The sequence below is a fragment of the Hemibagrus wyckioides genome, linkage group LG02 (assembly GCF_019097595.1).
Source record: "Hemibagrus wyckioides isolate EC202008001 linkage group LG02, SWU_Hwy_1.0, whole genome shotgun sequence".
Lineage (NCBI taxonomy): Eukaryota > Metazoa > Chordata > Actinopteri > Siluriformes > Bagridae > Hemibagrus > Hemibagrus wyckioides.
The window spans coordinates 2,257,406-2,278,597 of record NC_080711.1 but is presented as its reverse complement, the minus strand read 5'-3'; the positions used below and the strand labels follow the sequence as shown (position 1 = coordinate 2,278,597).

At 40.6% G+C, this 21,192-nt stretch overlaps 1 protein-coding gene across 1 annotated transcript; it reads right to left on the bottom strand.

The window, feature by feature from the left end:
- Window positions 1-342: 342 nt before the first annotated feature.
- Window positions 343-19,293, bottom strand: nbr1b (NBR1 autophagy cargo receptor b). The gene is made up of 22 exons (XM_058406737.1): window positions 19,036-19,293; window positions 17,488-17,550; window positions 17,390-17,408; window positions 17,268-17,290; window positions 16,930-17,106; window positions 16,454-16,531; window positions 15,460-15,656; window positions 15,245-15,370; window positions 14,945-15,148; window positions 13,782-13,941; window positions 13,316-13,399; window positions 12,965-13,150; window positions 12,085-12,216; window positions 11,328-11,403; window positions 10,450-10,566; window positions 8,800-8,958; window positions 6,146-6,307; window positions 5,333-5,720; window positions 5,126-5,229; window positions 4,869-4,938; window positions 4,678-4,774; window positions 343-4,597 (listed from the first exon to the last, which is right to left on the bottom strand). Exons 1-22 carry the CDS (start codon window positions 19,135-19,137, stop codon window positions 4,424-4,426), a joined length of 2,898 nt encoding a protein of 965 aa, XP_058262720.1. The 5' UTR covers window positions 19,138-19,293; the 3' UTR covers window positions 343-4,423.
- Window positions 19,294-21,192: the final 1,899 nt, after the last annotated feature.

Sequence of the window (21,192 nt, the reverse complement as noted above, 5' to 3'; positions counted from 1 at the left end):
CTTTTAAATAATATTAATAATTACTACTAATATTAAAATATATTAATATAAATATAATAATATAAAAAAAAATTATATTTTGCTGGAGATTAGATTTTTTTTGTTTCGAAAATATTTCATTGCAAAATTACAGGCTGCATGATTGAAATAAATAAATAACCAACCAACCAAACAAACAAATAAATAAATAATTCCCTAGTATCAAAAATGAAAATTTTGGAATTTTTTAGGAGAAAAAAAAGATTTTTATGTATGGTGAAACACATTGTTTGGAATTCCTGGGAACAGTAAATGCTTTTTTTTTTATGTGATCTAAAGCTGCACATTAAAGAAGGAGACGGATTTATTTATGACTGTTTATTACAGACAGAATCATACATCGGTGGTGTTACATAAAGAACATCATGAGTCGATTCACGGTGCCGGCTTTCCGCTCGTCACGGTGCAGAGAGAAAACGTTTCCACTCAAATAAAAGTTTTAAAGCACATATTAAGTCCATGTTGTTTTGTTTTTGTTTTTTTTGGTCATGTTTACATTTTTTTTTCCCCTAACACCTCCTAAAAGCACCGGAGGAAGAAACCAATGAAGAAAAAGAAAAAAGAAAAAGGAAACCTCCTAATAATCAGAGCGAGTTTAATCTTAAATGGGAGTGTACGCTCTGTGTAGTGTATAGAACCAACTAAGAGTATTTACACTCATCCTGACGAGCTTCGGAAAATCATCGACACATCGGATTCACGCTAAAGAGATTTCCCCTAAGGTGCAATTTTTTCGAGTTTACACAGGAATTATCAAAATATAGATCATTTCCATGATCATTTTCTTCTTCTTCTTCTTCTTCTTCACTACAAGCGTTTCTACAATGCTGAAAATCCAGTGTCGAGATTTCATGATTGCCACTCGAGTTGTTACTCATTTTTTTTGTGTATATATATTAATTCTATAATGCGAAATGGTTCACAGCATACACACACACACACACACACATATATACAGTACTTATTGTTCCTTAATCTTAGGCTCGACCCTAGAATTTTCCAAGCAACACGTTATAAATGACACGCATCATCATCATCAATCGGAATTTGTTTTAAGACTAGAACGAGTTTTTGATTAATAATCAGCGAATGCAGCTGATCTTCAAGTGCATTTTTTTCTTTTAAATCCACCACCAACAAGAAGAAGAACAAAAAATCCAGGATGCATCAATACCAACACTCATTTACCCAAATCAACAGCTCATAAATAACGCTAGTGTGCGCGGTCACGCTAATAAACAGTCGAAGCTTAATAACGGCGATCTGGACGCATTTTACCGCTACAAAGCGAAGCAGATTCCGTGTGAAAACAAAGAGGAGGACCTACAGAGAGACACCGTGTGATCGAGGTCCTCTTAAACTCGCACGGAGTTCATCGCTAGCAGCGAACAAACGAAGGCTAGGTGGAAAGAAACGTGATAAAAAAAAAAAAAAAAGGAATGAAGGAGTTTTTACTTGCAGCTGTACAGATGTGAAGGAAATCCTACTTCACCCGAGCTAACTAATGTAGCTAGCTGATTCGTAGCGCTGTTTTGAATGTAAAATCGACTCACTGGCTTAATAAAGATCGAGTCTAGTAGGCTAAGTGCAAGAACACACACACACACACACACACACACACACACACTTATAATGAACTCTATTAGATCATGACTGATTGATTAACACTAAAGTATCAAAATCATGCACTCGTACTGGAACAAATGGTATCAATGCATCCCAAATAAATAAATAAATTAAAAAAACAAGAGAATGTTTGTTACGTTTCTCAAACTTAAAAGTCGTGCAGACGTTCACCCTCACGTGGAGACGGCCACGCCCTTCAATAGAGTTAAAGCCACATTTCACACAGACGAATGAATCTATTGCACATAAAACTCCTGGATCTCTTTCTCTCTCATACTTTCTCTCTCACTGACTCTCTTTCTCTCTCACTCATTCTCACAGTCTCACTCATTCTCTCATACTTTCTCTCTCACTGACTCTCTCTCTCTTTCACACACACACTTTCTCTCTCACTGACTCACTCTGTCTCTCTCTCTCGCTCTCTCTCTCACACACTTCCTCTCTTTCTCTCTCTCTCTCTCCCTCTCTCTCTCTCTCTCTCTCTCTCTCACACTGACTCACAGACTCTCTCTCTCTCTTTCACACACACACTTTCTCTCTCACTCGTTCTCAGTCTCACTCATTCTCTCATACTTTCTCTCTCACTGACTCACTCTGTCTCTCTCTCTCGCTCTCTCTCTCACACACTTCCTCTCTTTCTCTCTCTCTCTCTCTCTCTCTCTCTCTCTCACACTGCCTCACAGACTCACTCATTCTTACAGTCTCACTCATTCTCTCATACTTTCTCTCTCACTGACTCACTGTCTCTCTCTCTCGCTCTCTCTCTCACACACTTCCTCTCTCTCTCTCTCTCTCTCTCTCACACTGACTCACAGACTCACTCTCTTTCACACACACACTTTCTCTCTCACTGACTCACTCTGTCTCTCTCGCTCTCTCTCTCACACACTTCCTCTCTTTCTCTCTCTCTCTCTCTCTCTCTCTCACTGACTCACAGACTCTCTCTCTCTCTCTTTCACACACACACTTTCTCTCTCACTCATTCTTACAGTCTCACTCATTCTCTCATACTTTCTCTCACTGACTCACTCTGTCTCTCTCTCTCGCTCTCTCTCTCACACACTTCCTCTCTCTCTCTCTCTCTCTCTCTCTCACACACACACACTTTCTCTCTCACTGACTCACAGACTCACTCTCTCTCACACACACACTCTCTGTCTCTCTCTCTCTCACAGACTTACAGACTCACTCACTCTCTCTCGCTCACTCACTGACACTCACTCTGTCACGCTCTCTCTCTGTCTCTCTCTCTCTTACTCTCTCACGTGGAGAATAAACTCACACATTTCACGGTCAAAAAGCTAGAAGCAGAAACCCTACAAAGATTGATAAAGAAAAGTCAGCAGGAACACAGGTAACAGTTCAGCAGTTTCTCTGGGAAACTTTGTACTTTCATTTTCATGCATCGTCTCGATCAGAGCGCGAGATTTCACATTAAGGTTTAAAGTAACTACAGTCATGGACTGGCAAAAGTATAAGGACACCGAGATTCGTCTTTGGGCTACTTATTTGGAAAGAAAAAAAAAGAATATATATTTAATCCCTATTTTTCCTGATTTCTTTTTAACCTTTTGAGATTTGTTTTAAATTTATTTATTTATTTTTATTTTTTGTTTTTTTTTTAAACAGAAAATTGTATTCCTTTTAGTACTTTTTCAATCTTATTCTAGAATATTTATTAAACTCCAAACATTTCTGAGACATCGTCCCGATTATTTTTAACTTCACTAAAGATTTACAGTTGTTTGATGATTTTTTTTTTATATTCCATCATTATTTTCACTAAGTCTTTTCGACATCATGATTTTAAAACAAATTATTTTTTATTAAAATCCAGACCCCAAAAATATATATATATTTTTTTTTTGTTTGTTTATTTTGGTAATTTTTCAAAAATACTTTAGAAATTCTCCAGAATTGTGGTAGATTATTTTTCCAGACTTGTTCCTGATCAATGGTTTATGGAAAACCTCCAAACATTTGGAAATTTTGTTCTAAATTATTATAATTTTTTCTTTAAAAATAACAGACTTTTATCCAGGAAAATTCCAGATCTTTCCAAAAAAATTCTGGGACTTTTTCCAGATTTTATTTTATTTTCTAGACCTCTGCAATAATTTTTTTATTGTTAATTTTTTTTAATAGTTGCAGTTATGTTTTGTTATGTTTCTGTTATTTTTATTTATTTGTTATTAATAGTATTTTTTAACTTTTTTGTGACTTGATTTTTTGAATTTTTTCCAAATTCAAAAAATGATCAAACAAATCATTTAAAAAAGAAAACCTCAGCAGTGTGATATGCGTTAGTGTGGCTTCATTAGGATTAGAAGCCTCGGACCTTTTCCGTGTACAGCGAGCTTGCTAACAAACATTTTTAAGGATTGTTGTGCTCCTCTGTCTGATCAGGAATTTTACTGAAGTTGGTGGAATGTGAAGATAAACAAAACATTACTGGAAAACAAAAATTCGGTCTTTAGCTGTTGCACAGGTACAAGGTGTCCACAAACTTTTGCCTCGACATTCTAACAACAAAAACTCATAATGACACGAACGTAAACGCGGCTCATCGTCTCACTCGGACAAACCCGTCTCATGAGTTCTCTAATCAGGATTTGATCCTCGTTTCTCTAGAAAATGGTCCACAGAAACATCCGGACTGGATCACAGTCCATCTCTCTCTCTCTCACACACACACACACACGTAGACAGAAGGAGAGACAATGAGAAAAGAGGAAGCAGACTGCGCGAGTGTGTTGCATCAGTAGCGGTTGTTGTACCAGTCGTTGTCCTGCATGTGCACGAGTTCGTTCACCACGTCCAGGAGGTTCGGACCGTGTTTTTGCAGCAGCCGCTGATTCAGCGCCCGGTCAGCGAAGCCCATCTCCACCAGGACGGCCATCATGGCATCCTGAGTGGCTGCTTCTTCGGGAAGCTACGGACAAAACGAGCTGCGTCACTAACATGCAGACGAGTCTGTACTTCAGTAAGAGCGTTAGAGTTAAACACACTGACCTGCTCAGGACCGGACTGTCCAGTGAACAGAGCTTTATACGCGGAGGCTGCGACGGACAGCGCGCCCTTCACCAGACCTCCTGTTATACTGTTCGCTCTAAAAACATGGCACAACAGCATCGTCATTACATCACTCAGACTCGCTCGAATAACAGGGTTCAGAGATGAAGGACAGATGTTCTGGTTCTTACTTGAGCTCCTGGATCTCCGAGTCAGCAGCTGTGCAGGAGCTCGGTGTGTCCGAAGGACTGGACGCGGAGTCTACAGGACAGAAGGTTAACACCGGTGACAAAAAAAATAGTAATATTTAACAAGGAAGGAATCAGTCTGAACTTCTGAATGTGTGTGTGTGTGTGTCAAATCAGTTTGCAGGTGTGTGTGTGTAGGTGTGTGATTGTGTAGAAGTGTGCGTGTGTGTTTGCATGTGTGTGCAGGACTGTGTATGTACCATGATCTTCTGGCTCCTCCCCCTCTTTGCCCCCAGACTGATTAAGCTCCTCCTCCTGCGGCGTCTCTGCTGCTTCCAACTTATCAGCTTCCTCAGTCTCTGATCTGTTCAATAAAACAGTTTATGAGTCAGTGATAAAGGCAGCGTGACTCACATCACAGATCATCTACAGCTTGAAAAGTGGAAAAGCTCCTAGAAGAAAGCCACCTGGAGCTGGCTGAAGGTCTTGGCGCTGCTACGATCACGGGGGTGAGCGGCACCGAGTCCAGTGTCTGCGACGCACACAGCATGTCGTTAGCATCGGCGCTAACACGCTCCAGGCTCTCGTCTCCCTGCTGAGACACGGCCGAGCTGTACATGGACTCCCCCAGAGGACGAGTCGTGTCGAAACAGTCCGGCAGGATGATGATGTAATCCTCAGAGGAGGCGGACGACGTCCTGCTCCGACCCTCTTTACCTTCTTCGGCATCTCTGGCTTTCTTTTTCTCCATCTTATTCTTCTTCCTCTCTTCAGACTCCTCTTCATCCTCGAAGCGCTCGGCTCCAGCGGCCGGATCCACCACGATGCGCTCGATGTCCGACTCGTTCCCTTCATCTACACAAACACACAAGATGTACAGAGTTACTCATTCAGTGCATCTGATGGACAGGCATGTGAGTGTGAGGAAAAGAAAAGAAAAGTCAAAAAAAGGAAAAAAAGGAAAGATTAGTTGAAAGAAAAAAGAAAAGAAAAAGAAACGAAAAGAAAAAAAGAAGAAAAGAAAATTAATGAAAAAGAAAAGAGAAAAGTAAAAACAAGAAAAGAATGGTTGAAATAAGAAAGAGAAGAAAAGGGAAAAAAGAAAGAAAAGAAAAGAACAGAAAAAACAAAAGAAAAGAAAAAAGAAGAGAGAACAAAAGAAAAGAAAAATAAATAAAAAAAAATAGAAAAAAAAGAAAAGAAAGGTAAATTGTAATTTCCTGAAAGAGAACAGCTGTATGAGGAGAAACCCGGAGGTTGTGATGATCTCACTGGCTCACCTGCAGCGGCTTCAGCAGGAATGGAGACGAGAGGAGAAGGTTCCGGAAGATCCTGTGGCTCGGCTTTGGGCGGATCTGAGAGAGGAACATCGGCGCTTTTGGACATTCTGTCCATCTTCCTCTCACAGAGAGACACGGAGCCCTGCGGTGCTGGACGCAACACTGACACACACACAAACAAACACACACAGGAACACACACAAACACAGACACACACACACAGGAACACACACAGGAACACACACAGGAACACACACAAACACAGACACACACACAGACACACACACAGACACACACACAGACACACACACAGACACACACACAGACACACACACACAGACACACACACACAAACACACACAGGAACACACACAAACACAGACACACACACAGACACACACACACAAACAAACAAACAAACGCACTCACACAGGAACACACACAAACACACACAGGAACACACACACTTACTTTCATGGATTCTATTTTAAAATAATAATAATAATAATAATAAACTAGGGCTGTCAAAATAAACATGTTATTAATGCGTTAACGCAAATTCATTTTAACGGCACTAATTTTATTAACGCGCGATTAATGCAGCGCGCATTTTCTGTTTGACTCTCGGCCTTGCCCGTAGTTTGGGAAATGGGAGATGCAGCAGCAAACAGAGACTGAGAAAGAAGAACGTCTTCTTTATATATAAAACGATGTCTGATGTTTCTGTCGACGAGACAAAAGTCTGCATTTATTGTGGATGTGAATGAAGTTCTCACCGCAGCACCTCGAGTTTAAAATATCACTTGATGGTGAAGAATACAGCTGATACAGAGAGCTCTCCTGCCCCTCTCCTGCCCCTCTCCTGCCCCTCGCCAATGGCAGACAACACTAGATTGTTTTCAGTGGAGATGTAATGTGAACCTGTGTTCTTTCTATGTTCTTTTCTTCATGTGTTTGTCATGAACAAGTTATTTGAAAAACATGTCTATGTTCTTTATGCTCTATATTTAAGGTGGTTTCAGTAATAAAGGTACACTGTGCATGTTTAGAAGAAGTGATCTGAAAATGTTAACAGGTTTGTGTCAGTAAATCGCTCAGTGCAAAGACAGAAGTCATTGTTTTCTATGTTCTTTTTTTCATATGTTTAATAAACATGAACAAGAAAAATATCTATGACCTTTGAAACATGTCTAGTCTTCATGCTCTATGTTGAATATGGTTTCACTAATAAACAACATACACTATATTGCCAAAAGTATTCGCTCACTTGCCTTGACTCGCATATGAACTTAAGTGACATCCCATTCCTAATCCATAGGGTTCAATATGACGTCGGTCCACCCTTTGCAGCTATAACAGCTTCAACTCTTCTGGGAAGGCTGTCCACAAGGTTTAGGAGTGTGTTTATGGGAATTTTTGACCATTCTTCCAGAAGTGCATTTGTGAGGTCACACACTGATGTTGGACGAGAAGGCCTGGCTCTCAGTCTCCGCTCTAATTCATCCCAAAGGTGTTCTATGGGGTTGAGGTCAGGACTCTGTGCAGGCCAGTCAAGTTCATCCACACCAGACTCTGTCATCCATGTCTTTATGGACCTTGCTTTGGTCACTGGTGCACAGTCATGTTGGAAGAGGAAGGGGCCAGCTCCAAACTGTTCCCACAAAGTTGGGAGCATGGAATTGTCCAAAATGTCTTGGTATGCTGAAGCATTCAGAGTTCCTTTCACTGGAACTAAGGGGCCAAGCCCAGCTCCTGAAAAACAACCCCACACCATAATCCCCCCTCCACCAAACTTTACACTTGGCACAATGCAGTCAGACAAGTACCGTTCTCCTGGCAACTGCCAAACCCAGACTCGTCCATCAGATTGCCAGATGGAGAAGCGCGATTCGTCACTCCAGAGAACGCGTCTCCACTGCTCTAGAGTCCAGTGGCGGCGTGCTTTACACCACTGCATCCGACGCTTTGCATTGCACTTGGTGATGTATGGCTTGGATGCAGCTGCTCGGCCATGGAAACCCATTCCATGAAGCTCTCTGCGCACTGTTCTTGAGCTAATCTGAAGGCCACATGAAGTTTGGAGGTCTGTAGCGATTGACTCTGCAGAAAGTTGGCGATCTCTTTGCACTATGCGCCTCAGCATCCGCTGACCCCGCTCCATCAGTTTACGTGGCCTACCACTTCGTGGCTGAGTTGCTGTCGTTCCCAAACACTTCCACGTTCTTATAATACAGCTTCCGCAGTTGACTGCGGAATATTTAGGAGTGAGGAAATTTCACGACTGGATTTGTTGCACAGGTGGCATCCTATCACAGTTCCACGCTGGAATTCACTGAGCTCCTGAGAGCGACCCATTCTTTCACAAATGTTTGTAAAAACAGTCTGCATGCCTAGGTGCTTGATTTTATACACCTGTGGCCATGGAAGTGATTGGAACACCTGATTCTGATTATTTGGATGGGTGAGCGAATACTTTTGGCAATATAGTGTACATTTCAATATTTGTCCATGCCCATGTTGATTAGAGTATTAAAAACTAAAATAGTATTAATTTAAGATACATTCAGAATGGATAAAAATCATGCGATTAAGTTGCGATTAAATATTTTAACCGATTGACAGCCCTATAATAAACTGGTTTCCAGTGCACTGACCGGTGCTGCTGACTCTCCCATGCAGGATTCCTCCATCCAACACGCCCCCCAGCGTGAGAGAACGAATCACAGACTCGCTCACAAACTGACGGCCAATCACATCCTCCTCTCCTTTCTCCTGGGCGGGAACACCCCCTAACTCGGGAGTCTGAGCCACGGCTGAGGAGAAAATAGAATGAAAAACTTCAGAAAATTTGTGTTTAATTTAATCGCTGGAACTCAACAGTGACAGATCAATTTCATTTCAACTCATTTATTAATTTATTAAATCAGTTTTATTTAAGGCTGTAAATTATTTACTTAGGCTGTTTTTTAGATGGTTATATGTTCAATATTTTAATGTCATATTAATGTCATTATTAATCAGCTTCATTCTTAATCTTATAAAATTTATCACACTTTCTATAAAACTATTTAAAATCTAATTTAAAGTTCATTAAGGTAAATTAAAATAAATAAATAGATAACAGAAAAAAACAAAAAAAAAGAGCAAAAAGTTAAGGATCTGAGAGAAAAACACAAAAGTAACAGTAAGAAAAAGAACATATATATATATATATATAAAAAAAATGTAATATATGAATATAATATACACTACCAGTCAAAAGTTTGGACACACCTTTTAATTCAGTGTTTTTTGTTTAGGGATTTATTTTCTACATTCTAGAACAATACTGGAGACTTCAAAACTATGAAATAACACACATGGACTTCAGTAATCCATATGTAACGACAACAAAAAACAGTCAGTTGTTATTTTAAGACACGAAGGTCAGGTGTTCTGGAATAGTTCTTACAAGAACAGTATTGTCAAGTGCATTTGCAAAACCCATCAAGCACCATGATGAAACTGGCTCACATGAAGACCATCCCAGTAAAGCAAGACCAAAACTGACCTCTGCTGCAGAGGAGAAGTTCATTTAGAGTGACCAGCCTCAGAAATCACCAATGAACAGCACCTCAGATTGGAGGCGTTATGAAGGCTTTACAGAGCATCAGTAGCAGACATATCTCAATATCAACTGTTCAAACGACATTATTGTGGATTTTGGCCGCCTTCAGCATTGTTTTACAATGTAGAGAGAAATAAACATCAGGAAACACCATGGAATTAGAAGTTGTGTCCAAACTTTAGTCTGGTAGTGTATATAAAGATAATGAACAAAAGAAAAGAAATGACAGGAAGGAAGGACGATGGAGTGAGAGGGTTTTCCACAGGAAAGGATAGGATGAATGAGGGAAGAAATGATACAAAAGAAAAAGGAAAAAAAGAACTTTTTTTGATAAATAATGAGGAAAGAGAAGACAAAAGTGAGGTAAAAAGCACTGAATAAACAACTAAATGTAAAGAAGAAAGAAATCACAGAATGAATAAGAAAAGAAGAAGAAAAATAGAAGAGAAGAGAAGAGAAGAGAAGAGAAGAGAAGAGAAGAGAAGAGAAGAGAAGAGTCAAAAAAGTCAAAAGTCAAAGAAGCTTTATTGTCACTTCAACCATATATAGCTGATGCAATCTTTAGTGTAAAAGAAGAGAAGAGAAGAGAAGAGAAGAGAAGAGAAGAGAAGAGAAGAGAAGAGAAGAGAAGAGAAGAGAAGAGAAGAGAAGAGGAAAAGGAAAAGGAAATAGAAAGCAGCTCTGTGTGTTTTTTTACCCAGAATGCTATTGAGTGGTTGGGTTTCTCCCCCAGCTTCCTCCTGAATCAGTCCTGGAGGAGTTTTATCCTGCAGCAGTGCATCATGGGGCAGAGGAGAAATACATGGAGTGATATCTGCGCACACACACACACACACACACACACACACACACACAGAGAGAGAGAGAGAGAGAGAGAGAGAGAGAGAGAGAAAGGAAAATGAAATTCACTTTATAATATTTAACTACATTTCAGTAGAATGGTTTATACCACAGTGTTCCTGTGTCACCTGCGAGTGTGTCACCTGCGAGTGTGTCACCTGCGAGTGTGTCACCTGCGAGAGCGTCACCTGAGAGTGTCACCTGAGAGAGTGTCACCTGAGAGAGTGTCACCTGAGAGAGTGTCACCTGAGAGTGTGTCACCTGAGACAGTGTCACCTGAGACAGTGTCACCTGAGACAGTGTCACCTGTGAGAGTGTCACCTGTGAGAGTGTCACCTGCGAGTGTGTCACCTGCGAGTGTCACCTGCGAGTGTCACCTGCGAGAGTGTCACCTGTGAGTGTCACCTGCGAGAGTGTCACCTGAGAGTGTGTCACCTGCGAGAGTGTCACCTGCGAGAGTGTCACCTGCGAGTGCGTCACCTGCGAGTGCGTCACCTGCGAGGGTGTCACCTGCGAGAGTGTCACCTGCGAGTGTGTCACCTGCGAGTGTGTCACCTGCGAGAGTGTCACCTGCGAGTGTGTCACCTGCGAGAGTGTCACCTGCGAGAGTGTCACCTGCGAGTGTGTCACCTGCGAGTGTGTCACCTGCGAGTGTGTCACCTGAGAGAGTGTCACCTGCGAGTGTGTCACCTGCGAGAGTGTCACCTGCGAGTGTGTCACCTGCGAGAGTGTTACCTGCAGGAGTGTTGTTGGGAACGCTCTCCAACTCCTGCACTATGTTAATGTCCAGAAGCTCAAACGACAGCAAGTCCTAATAAACAAACAAACAAACAATTTGTTTTCATTTATAATTAAACAAACAATTTAGATAAAATAAGACTGTGCGCCATAGTGAAAAATATTTACAGATTAATCAAAAAAGGAGCAAATAAAAAATAAATAATAATAGTAAACATTTATAAAAAATATTAAAATAAAATAATAATAAAAAAAATATAGATAATCTTCAACAGCTTAAAAAAAGAAATAAAATCAAGTCAGATAAACAATAATAATATAATTTATAAATAAATATTAAATTATTAAATCAATTAATTTATAAATAAAATAAATTAAAAAGCGATGATTAAGAAAAGGAAATAAATCGTGGCATAAAAGAAATAAAATAAAATAAAAAATGCACTTTCACAGACATCCACAACGCTGGTGCAATATCAATATGAACAGCAGGGGGCAGTACAGTACCATGCCCACTACTAACCCAAGTTTCTCTACTGGTTTTTTTTCCTTTCTTTTCTTTTCTTTATGTATTTATTTATTTATGAAGTTTCTGTACTGTTGCAGCCTGTTACTCAGCTCTAACGCTAAACTCTGATGATTTATGTGTTAAAGATCACTAAACATTTTTTTCTTCATCTTTTTCACTTCATTTCCTTCTCCTTCTCCTCTGTGTTTATGAAGCAGTGATCTTCCTCCCTATGACCAGACCTACCTGTGCGGTCAGCAGGTCCACAGACGGAATGTAAAACTCCTGATCGCAGTCCTGATCCACGGTGATGAGCAGCGGCTCCCGAGACGCCGTGCGGTTCTTCTCCTCCCTCTCTAAAGTCCGAGTGGATTTCTCCTGCAGAGGAACGGAAAGAGGAACGATCAGAGTCAGGTCCTCCAGGATTGTGGGGTCAAGCAACGCTCTCTTCCATAGGTGTCTCCTCTGGCAGGAGTTTAAAAGAATCCTTGTGTTTGTGATTTCACCAATTTGAGCAGTGAAAAAGCACAAAAAAAAAACCTCCACAAGTTGTCTTGGAAATTTTGAGAAAAAATGTATCAATTAATTAATTGATTAAAAAAATAGAAAGATAGAAAGAAAAAGAATAATAATAAGAAGAAAAAATAGAAAGATTTTGCTGTAACAATGACTGAAAAACTCTGGAGGTACTGATAATTATATAATATAATAATTAATTAATAACAGATTTTGTGATTTCAATTGATATTTCAGAAACGCATTCTGATTGGTGTTTATTGTGTAAAATGAAAATATAATTAATATTCAAAACAGATTTCGTACTCTGTGTTTGAGACGGTACAATAGTTCAATTTAAAAAATTCAGCAAAATTTTTGGCACCCTCCTCGCTAATGACACTGCCTCTATACACACACACACACACACACACACACACACACACACACACTATCCCATAACCAGGTATAAAAAAAATACATTAGAATAAATTCTGATGAAAGCTGATGTACTGTTGTGGTGTAGGTTGAGATTAACCGACAGGAAGTGATGTAAAATAAGGTGATGCTTTGTTATAGGTACCGACCTGAGGAGTGACACGTACTGACCTGAGGAGTGACACGTACTGACCTGAGGAGTGACGCACGGAGACACAAGCAGGCCGTCAGCCGAGATAGCAGTCGGAGCTTCGGGGTCCACGACGATGCTGCACCAAACCCGCGGGCCGAACTGCTCTCCCCCGTGCGCCAGGCGCCAGTGTGAGGTGTAGGTGCCCTCCAGGGTGGGAGCACACAGAGCCACGCTGACCAATCCCACCTAAAACACACACACACACACACACCAGTCAGTATTACGACACCAGTCCTCCATTTCCTGTTCCATCTTTTCTTCACCTTTTTCCTTAAATCTGATTAAATGATGCAGATTTAGATTCCAGATAAATAAACCAGAGCAGTGTAGGATATGATGTACGATACACACCTGTCCTGGCTGCAGTGTGGGTACAGATACCTCCCTCCACCTCTCCCCCGAACCCACAGCCAGATTCCCCCACATGAACTTCAGCTAAAAAATACACAAAGAGAGATGTTTATTTTCCGAAACCAGCACAAAATTTTTTTTTACTCCATTTAGAATTGTTTCATGTCGTGTAACATCCATGACCAGTTAGTTCCTGTTCTCACTTATGTTACCGCTCACCTATTTAACGTTACAGCTTTGCTGCCGAGTTACAGAACACTCACACTGGAGACTCCAAACGTCACCAGTCCTCCAGTGTGTTTCATTTCAGCAGCAAGAAAACTGATTTGTTGAATGCTAGTTGCTCCGCCCACTCATAACCGCTAGTACCATGGCAACCTCTTGGCGATTTCATAGTACAGCGATGCAGTGTGTGTAACTTGAGAGTGTGTGTGTGTGTGTGTGCTGAGGAGATGTGCTGGCCTACTTTGGTGTCCGAGTTCCAGCTCATTGTGCCGCTGTTCTTCATCTTCCAGTATTTAATGAATTTGGTCCCAGGCCTCAGGCGCGATCCGTCCGGCAGATTTTCATCCAGCAGCAGCGCCGTCATGGCAGGGACAGCTAGAGGACAGGGACGCTTAGGACGCCTGAGGACACGGAAACACCACAACTAGGTCATCTTACACCCTCCATATACTGGATCACAGCTCAGCTCCCTGCATTTGGATTAGATTTTATACTCAGATATCCTATCCTATACTATAATCTGATATTATTTACGCAACATGGTGGATCTCGGCCTGTGTGGCTCAATCTAATTAGATTAGATTTTGTACAGTTCTATAATCAGACATTATCCTCGGTTTATAATACAGCACTCATCTAATTAGAGACAGCTCACTGCATTGAAATTAGATTTTATACAGCTCAGTAATCCGATATTATTTAGGCAACATATTGGACGTTGGACTGTGTGGCTAATTAGATTTTGTACAGTTCTATAATCAGACATTATCATAAGTGCATAATACAGCACTCCCCTTATCAGAGATAGCTCATTCTAATTAGATTAGATTTTGTACAGTTCTATAATCAGACATTATCATCAGTTTATATTACAACACTCCCCTTATCAGAGACAGCTCCACTCTGATTAGATTAGACTTTTGTCTAGACTAGATTTTGTAGAGTTCTATATAATTAGATATTATCCTCGGTTTATTATCTGTTATCTCGTTATTAGAGTGAGCTCGCTGTAATTAGATTAGTTTTTAGAGTTCTATAATCAGATATTATTATGTATGTAACGATGCGCACTCGGGGCTGATGGCCACGTAACCAGATTAGATTTTGTACAGTTCTATATTCAGACATTATGTATGCAACAATGCACACTCTGGGCTGATGGCCTATGTGGCTCACAGTAATTAGATTAGATTTTTACAGTTCTATAATTAGACATTATGATCTGCTTGCACCTTATTCAAGACAGTAATTAGATTAGATTTTTTTTTTACAGTTCTATAATCAGACATTATTATCTGTCTGTAATACAGCATGCTTCTTATTAGAGACAGCTTGCTGTACTTAGATTAGATTTTTTTTTATATTTCTATAATCAGACATTATGAAGCATGCAGTAACACTCACTCGGGGCTGTTAGCCTGCGTGGCTCGTGGTTGCAGCAGCACAGGGGAGGAGTTTCCGTCTCCCGGACAGCCCCACTGCAGACTCCTCCTCTCCATCCTCAGCTGCTTCCTGATCTCCTTCACCTCCGCCTTCAGCTGCCGCTTCTCCGCCTTCAAGCGCTGTTTCTCCGCCTTGCGGAAGCTCCGGTCTCCTCGTCTGTAGAACCTAAAACGGAAATAAAACCCATGTGAACTGCTGTTGTTTTCAAAGAAGAAAAGAAGAGACAGAAACCGAGACAAAGGGGAAGTGAAGAACACTCGCCTGCTCTGATCCGGAGCTGGAGATCCGCGCTCGGGGATGGAGAGAGGTGTTCGAGCTCTCACCAGGTTGTGGCTCGGATCGTGTGAGAAGCTACACGGCTCACACAAGGTGCAGGACGTGCAGACGCTGTGCAAACATCAACCACAGCAACGCAAACTGTCAGTAAAGTGAACTGCATTCATTCACCACAAGAAGCTTCGCTCCAGCCGTCTCACCTGCACTGGTATCCTCCACCCGCCGTCTGTCCTCTGCAGCTGCTGCAGGCCGGAGCCGAGCTCGGAGCACCAGGCAGAGTGGACGAGGAAACCTCAGAGACCTGAGCCTCGGCTCCCAGGGGTTTATGGATGCAGCACTGACCCGAAAACTCCCTGCAGATCTTCTCCACAGCCTCACGAACCACCTGGTCCTTAAACTGAGCACATCATTTATTATTATTATTATTATTATTATTATTATTATTATTATTATTACAATTACTATCATCAATATTATTATTATCATTATTTTCATTTTCAATTCACAAGCACAGTTTTGAACTCAATTAACCATCATGATTATGAAAAGTTGATTGTTTTATTCGTGGAGAAGATGATGATGGTGACTGAAGATAATCCTGTTATAATTTTGTTATAACTGGTAAAAAATATATATAGTGTATATATAAAAATAATATAAAAATGCTAATAAAAAGAAATTAAATCTCTATTAACAAAATAAATAAAAAAAACAAATCAATACAAAAAATAATAAATCTTATGATTTCAATAGTAATAAATAAATAAATCAAAAGCTAGAGAAATGTAATCACTAATAAAACAGGCTTTAATAAATTTAAAGAAAATTTTTTTTAATTTAAAAAAAAAAATACAAATCAAATTACTTGTACATCTCACATTTTCAACAAACAAAGAAGCAAATAAATCACGCTGAACAGCTCAGATTTCTCGAAATTACCCAGACATTGCTTGGGACTTAAAACAGCAAATTAAACGAATGAGTTATTAATTCAAAAGAAAAAAATTAAATAAATAAATACTTAATCCAAGTGAAGTACATTATAACTCTCAGCATGATAACACGACCAAATGTAACGAGGTAATAGGGTGAAATCTTCACAAATTATATTTAAACGTCTCTACTTTTATGATCAGATCTAACAGATGGAGGTAAATTTAATTTTATTTAATTTAATAAGAGATTTTAATTTACCTTCTCCATGTACGAGGTAAACCAGGCTGGTGGCGTCTTGTCCTCTGCTTTCCCGCTCTTTAGCTCGTTAAGGGTCACCTTTAAAATATTAAAAAGGACAGCAGAAATAAATCAGTTCAAAGCTGTAAGGTTCACATCAGAATAGAAATGAACTGAGCAAACAGAATAAACCTGTACGCTGTCAGGGAACAAAAATAAAATAAGCAACAATTGATGCGCTTTATAGAAACAGAAAAGGCTGTGAATGTGCATTTTTTATTCTGCTGATTTATCTTCTCAAATCTTACTTTATGAATCCTTTTTTAAACTGTAATCGCAAAAAGACAGACGACTCCTTTATGTGTAAATTATACGTATCTCATACGGTTTCCATGGAAACGATGTTTTCCGTATCCGAGCGTGCAGCGAAAAACTGCAGATTAGGACTTTCTTACTGAACCCTGCTCACGTGCAGCAGCCTGACTGATGCGACTCACCGCTTGTGCCAGACTCGGGCAGTGCTGAGGAGGGCGGAATCCTTTCTTCGGCTCGGTCAGGCTTCCGGATTTCACCTGGGATAACCCCGGGCCTGGGACGGGACCGGGGACCCGTCCGGTCGTCCCTCTGCTCTCGTACACGTTCATCTGTAGCCTGTTGCCCTGCCGTGCTGCGCTCTGAGGAGAGCAATAATACAAACTTAATTAGCCGGACGGTTGTTGCTTTAATGAGATCGGAAATGAGACGAACGTGACGTGAATACGGTGCCGAATTCACGTTGAGGCACATCAACAAAACTTGCTTTGCTACACTAAAAACAGAAGAAATAACATAGTACCTTCAGAGCCTCCTCATACTCCACTGGAAAAGAAAAACAAACAGTTCAAATTTTTATCTTTCTAAATGACAATTTTTCTTTAAAAAACAAAAGTACAAAGAGCCGAAATATCTGTTACTCACGCTGGCTGTTGATAGACACCTAGAAAAGACCAGAAAACATCGATAAGAACAGAGTCAACATTACGCACTTGGCAACGTTTCAACATCGTCACACTCACCTCTTCATTTTCATCATCGAAGTACGTCAACTGTAGACTGCACAAGCCGAAAGACCTTTTCACCTGCGGCGGAAAAACAGCTGCTTTTACACAATCGAGACATCACCAAACCTGCTACACAGGTCTCCAGGAAGAATTCTCTCTCTCTCTGTCTTTCTTCTCTCTTTCTTTCTTCTCTCTGTCTCTCTCTCTTTCTTTCTTCTCTCTGTCTCTCCCTCCCTCCCCCCCCCCCTCCCTCCCTCCCTCCCTCTCTCCCTCCCTCCCCCCCTCTCTCTCTCCCCCTCTCCCTCCCTCCCTCCCTCCCTCCCTCCCTCCCTCTCTCCCTCCCTCTCTTTCTTCCCCCCTCCCTCCCTCCCTCCCTCCCTCCCTCCCTCCCTCCCTCCCCCTCTCTCTCCCTCACTCCCTCTCTCTCTCCCTCTCTCCCTCCCTCCCTCCCTCTCTCCCTCCCTCTCTCCCCCCCTCCCTTTTTCTCTGTCTCTCTCTCCCTCCCTCCCTCCCTCTCTCCCTCCCTCTCTCCCTCCCTCCCTCTCTCCCGTTTTATTTCTTTTATTTTAAAGCGTTTTATTTCTCGTATACCAGAGCAACATGCCAAGGATTAGACCTGACACTTTTATTCCATTATAGCTACTTTTAAGGTGATGGAACATCCATGAAACAAGTTTCAGCAGCTATAAATAACCATGGCTTCACCAGCCTCACGTTTTATGTCTCTCTTGATGTTAATAAGTCAAGAAAAACAAAACAACACCTTGAAATGTTACCAAGTAATGTGTAAAAACCTTTACCTCACCGGCACCAAGAACTCTTTCCAAAAATTACACAAGACCGTGAATTTCCTGGGAATGAGCCGTTTCTATAGAAACAATAATGGCAGAACAAGCGTTTTCATATATACCTGTAATTTAGGTTTATATAATTCAGGTGCATTGATCTAATTAAAGTAATCTAACTATCTAACCGTTTATTAATTCATTAGTTGCTTACTGCATGCCACAGAAATGATGCTCTGTACGTGTGTAAGGTGATGAAAATTACACTACGATGTTTTATTCTTTTACCTTTAAACCCTAAGAGGCCATTACGTTCAATGTTTACACCTCATCCAACCTAACATAACCTGGAATAACCCAACCGGACACGCCCACTTTCGTCACGTGACACGCTTGTCAATTAGCTGAGTCAGGTGTGAGTCAAAGATCGGAATTAAAACGCTAGAAATATTCCCTCGAGGAAACTAAAAAAGGGAAGAAATCGAGGAAAATCGAGGAATGGGGTTTTTTTTAACATGGAGGATAAACCGCGCACGAGCAAAATGGTCGCGTTATTGTTATACATATCCCTGATCATGTCGGATTAAAAGGGTTTAACAGGCCTTACAGACACTAAAACACACAACAACTCGTGTGCTTTTACTTTCCACTCCCATGTTCAAGCCTGGGCATTTATTCATGTGTATTTTATTTAAAAAAAAAACCATCTCTGTTGATGATGATGCGAGTAAAACGAGCACTACGCGATAAAAAAACACCCCAACATCCTCGCGCTCACCGTGGCCTCCATAGACTCCCAGCTCTTGGTCTCGGAGCCGGACAGCAGGAAACTCTTCGTGTTGCCCCGAAAATTCACCTTCAGGTTGATGTACAAGTCCATGGCGGCTTTAATAACGGCGTCCGAGCCGCTGCATAGATGACCAGAGTCGATTATAGAGAACAACGCTTGGAAAATATCCCAGACGATTCAACCCGACTCGGCTTCGTGGGGGAAAACCGTCTTCTGTGTTTACATCAGCGATTGTAAACACACCCACGGAGTCACGTGACCTGGACACGTCCGGCAATGACGTCATTTAAAGCTGGAGACGGACTGTCAGTCAGTCGGTGTGTCTCGAATAGAACGATGTGAAAAAAAATAATAATGATTTAACACATTTTAGCAAGACTGTCGGTACAGGAAAAAAGGTCGAATAATCGTGAAATCGATATTATTCGTTATTCATACGTATGAGTGTGTGTTAGAGAAGGAAATTTACCACAGTGTGAAGTCTATGTGACTGTGTGTGTGTGTGTGTTATTGCATTGCATCACCTCATGAGGGCAGTGAAAACATTTCCAGGTTGTTGGTTGAGGATGTTAGCACGACCCTGACTCACATGATATTTACCAGAACAGAAAATGTGGGTTGATGAAACATTAAATGAAACATTCCTTTATTCATCATCATTAAACTCTTCATCCTGGTGGATCTGGAGTCTGTCCTGTCACAGGAACACTTGACGAGGGTACCGGCCCACACAACACAAACACACACACACACACACACACATTTATACTGAAGGCCAATTTACAGTCCCAATACACCTAAATACCCCACGGCACCCCACCCCCAGCTTGCCCCACCCAACATTTCTATGAGAACACAAAGGGTTTTGAACTTTTAAAACATTCTGAGACCTATTTCTGAAATCCTCGTTTAGTTTCAGATTCAAAATCAGACACTTCTAACATTCTGTTCTAGAAAATTTTAAGCTAGCAAGCGTCCCTTAGCATTACTTCTCCCGAAGGAGCTTTCTAGACATGTTTGTTAAATAAACAATTGCTGTGATGTCACATGATTGGCCGATCTAATTCAATTAAATCTCTGAAGCCACTGTTGCTTAAGTGCATACAACACCCCCCCCCCCCAGTTTCGGACGATGTAGTGGTCAAGTGGCTCGGGTTCTAATTGCACCCTATTTCAACTGCACTTATTCCAATTTGGTTCAATTTGGAGTCGGTGCACTTCCTGCTCACACAAAGCTAAATGTTTCTGGGAAATGTTCACACGGAGGTACGGTCAAGAGCCTGCTGGTTAGACGACATTTGGAAACAGTCCCAGATGGGAAGAATGCCAAAAGCAGCACACGAACATTTAACCAAAACCAGGCTTTCCAGTGACCTTTGAACCCTGATGGACGTCCGAACGTCTGAGGAGGAGTTTAGATTTTTGGTGTTTTTTTCTTCTGTAAGAGCCTGATGTTAAGAAATAGAACATGAAGACAGACTACAAGACTTAAACAACATGTGTGGAAGAGCTGGAGTTGAGTTCAGTTGAGATGAGTCGATCCACAGTCTATTTTTGATGGATATTAATTAATCAGCTTATGCTAATTTACTTTAATAATATAAATTATAACTTAATTATAAAGCATGCATTTTAAAATCTGGAAAAAGTTTGGAAAATTGTTAATTTTTTTCTTTTAAATATTATTCAAAAAGTAATTAATTAATTGTAGATAAATAAATAGATAGATAGATAGATAGATAGATAGATAGATAGATAGATAGATAGATAGATAGATAGATAGACAGATAGATAGATAAATAAATAAAGTAATTAATTAATTAATAACCAAGTATCACGGAAGAATGGTGTTTATGTGGTTTAACTCACCGAACATTATGAAATACTGTGGCTTGCATAAGTATTCACACCCCCTCAAGATCATAGAGTGTCACAAATCTATGCACAATATTCCACAACACTGAGCAGAGACCTGGAAAAAATGTAAAAAGTTAAAGGCTGGAACGCAAAAGTATTTACCCTCTTTGCTGTGAAACATATCGATTAGTTCTGGTCACTATCAGAAGTCACATAACTATTTAAGTATAATTGATGGAGTCTTAAATGAATGAATAAATGTGTCACATAGTCTTAATATTTATCCAC

Bases quoted from the DNA above. Each gene is read 5' to 3' on its own strand.
- nbr1b (XM_058406737.1), bottom strand. From the start codon at position 19,137: ATGGACTTGTACATCAACCTGAAGGTGAATTTTCGGGGCAACACGAAG. The intron at 15,371-15,459 runs GTGAGACGGCTG...ATGTTTGCACAG, and splicing joins GGTGGAGGATACCAGTGCAG to CGTCTGCACGTCCTGCACCT. The intron at 4,598-4,677 runs GTCAGTGTGTTT...TTTTGTCCGTAG, and splicing joins GACAGTCCGGTCCTGAGCAG to CTTCCCGAAGAAGCAGCCAC.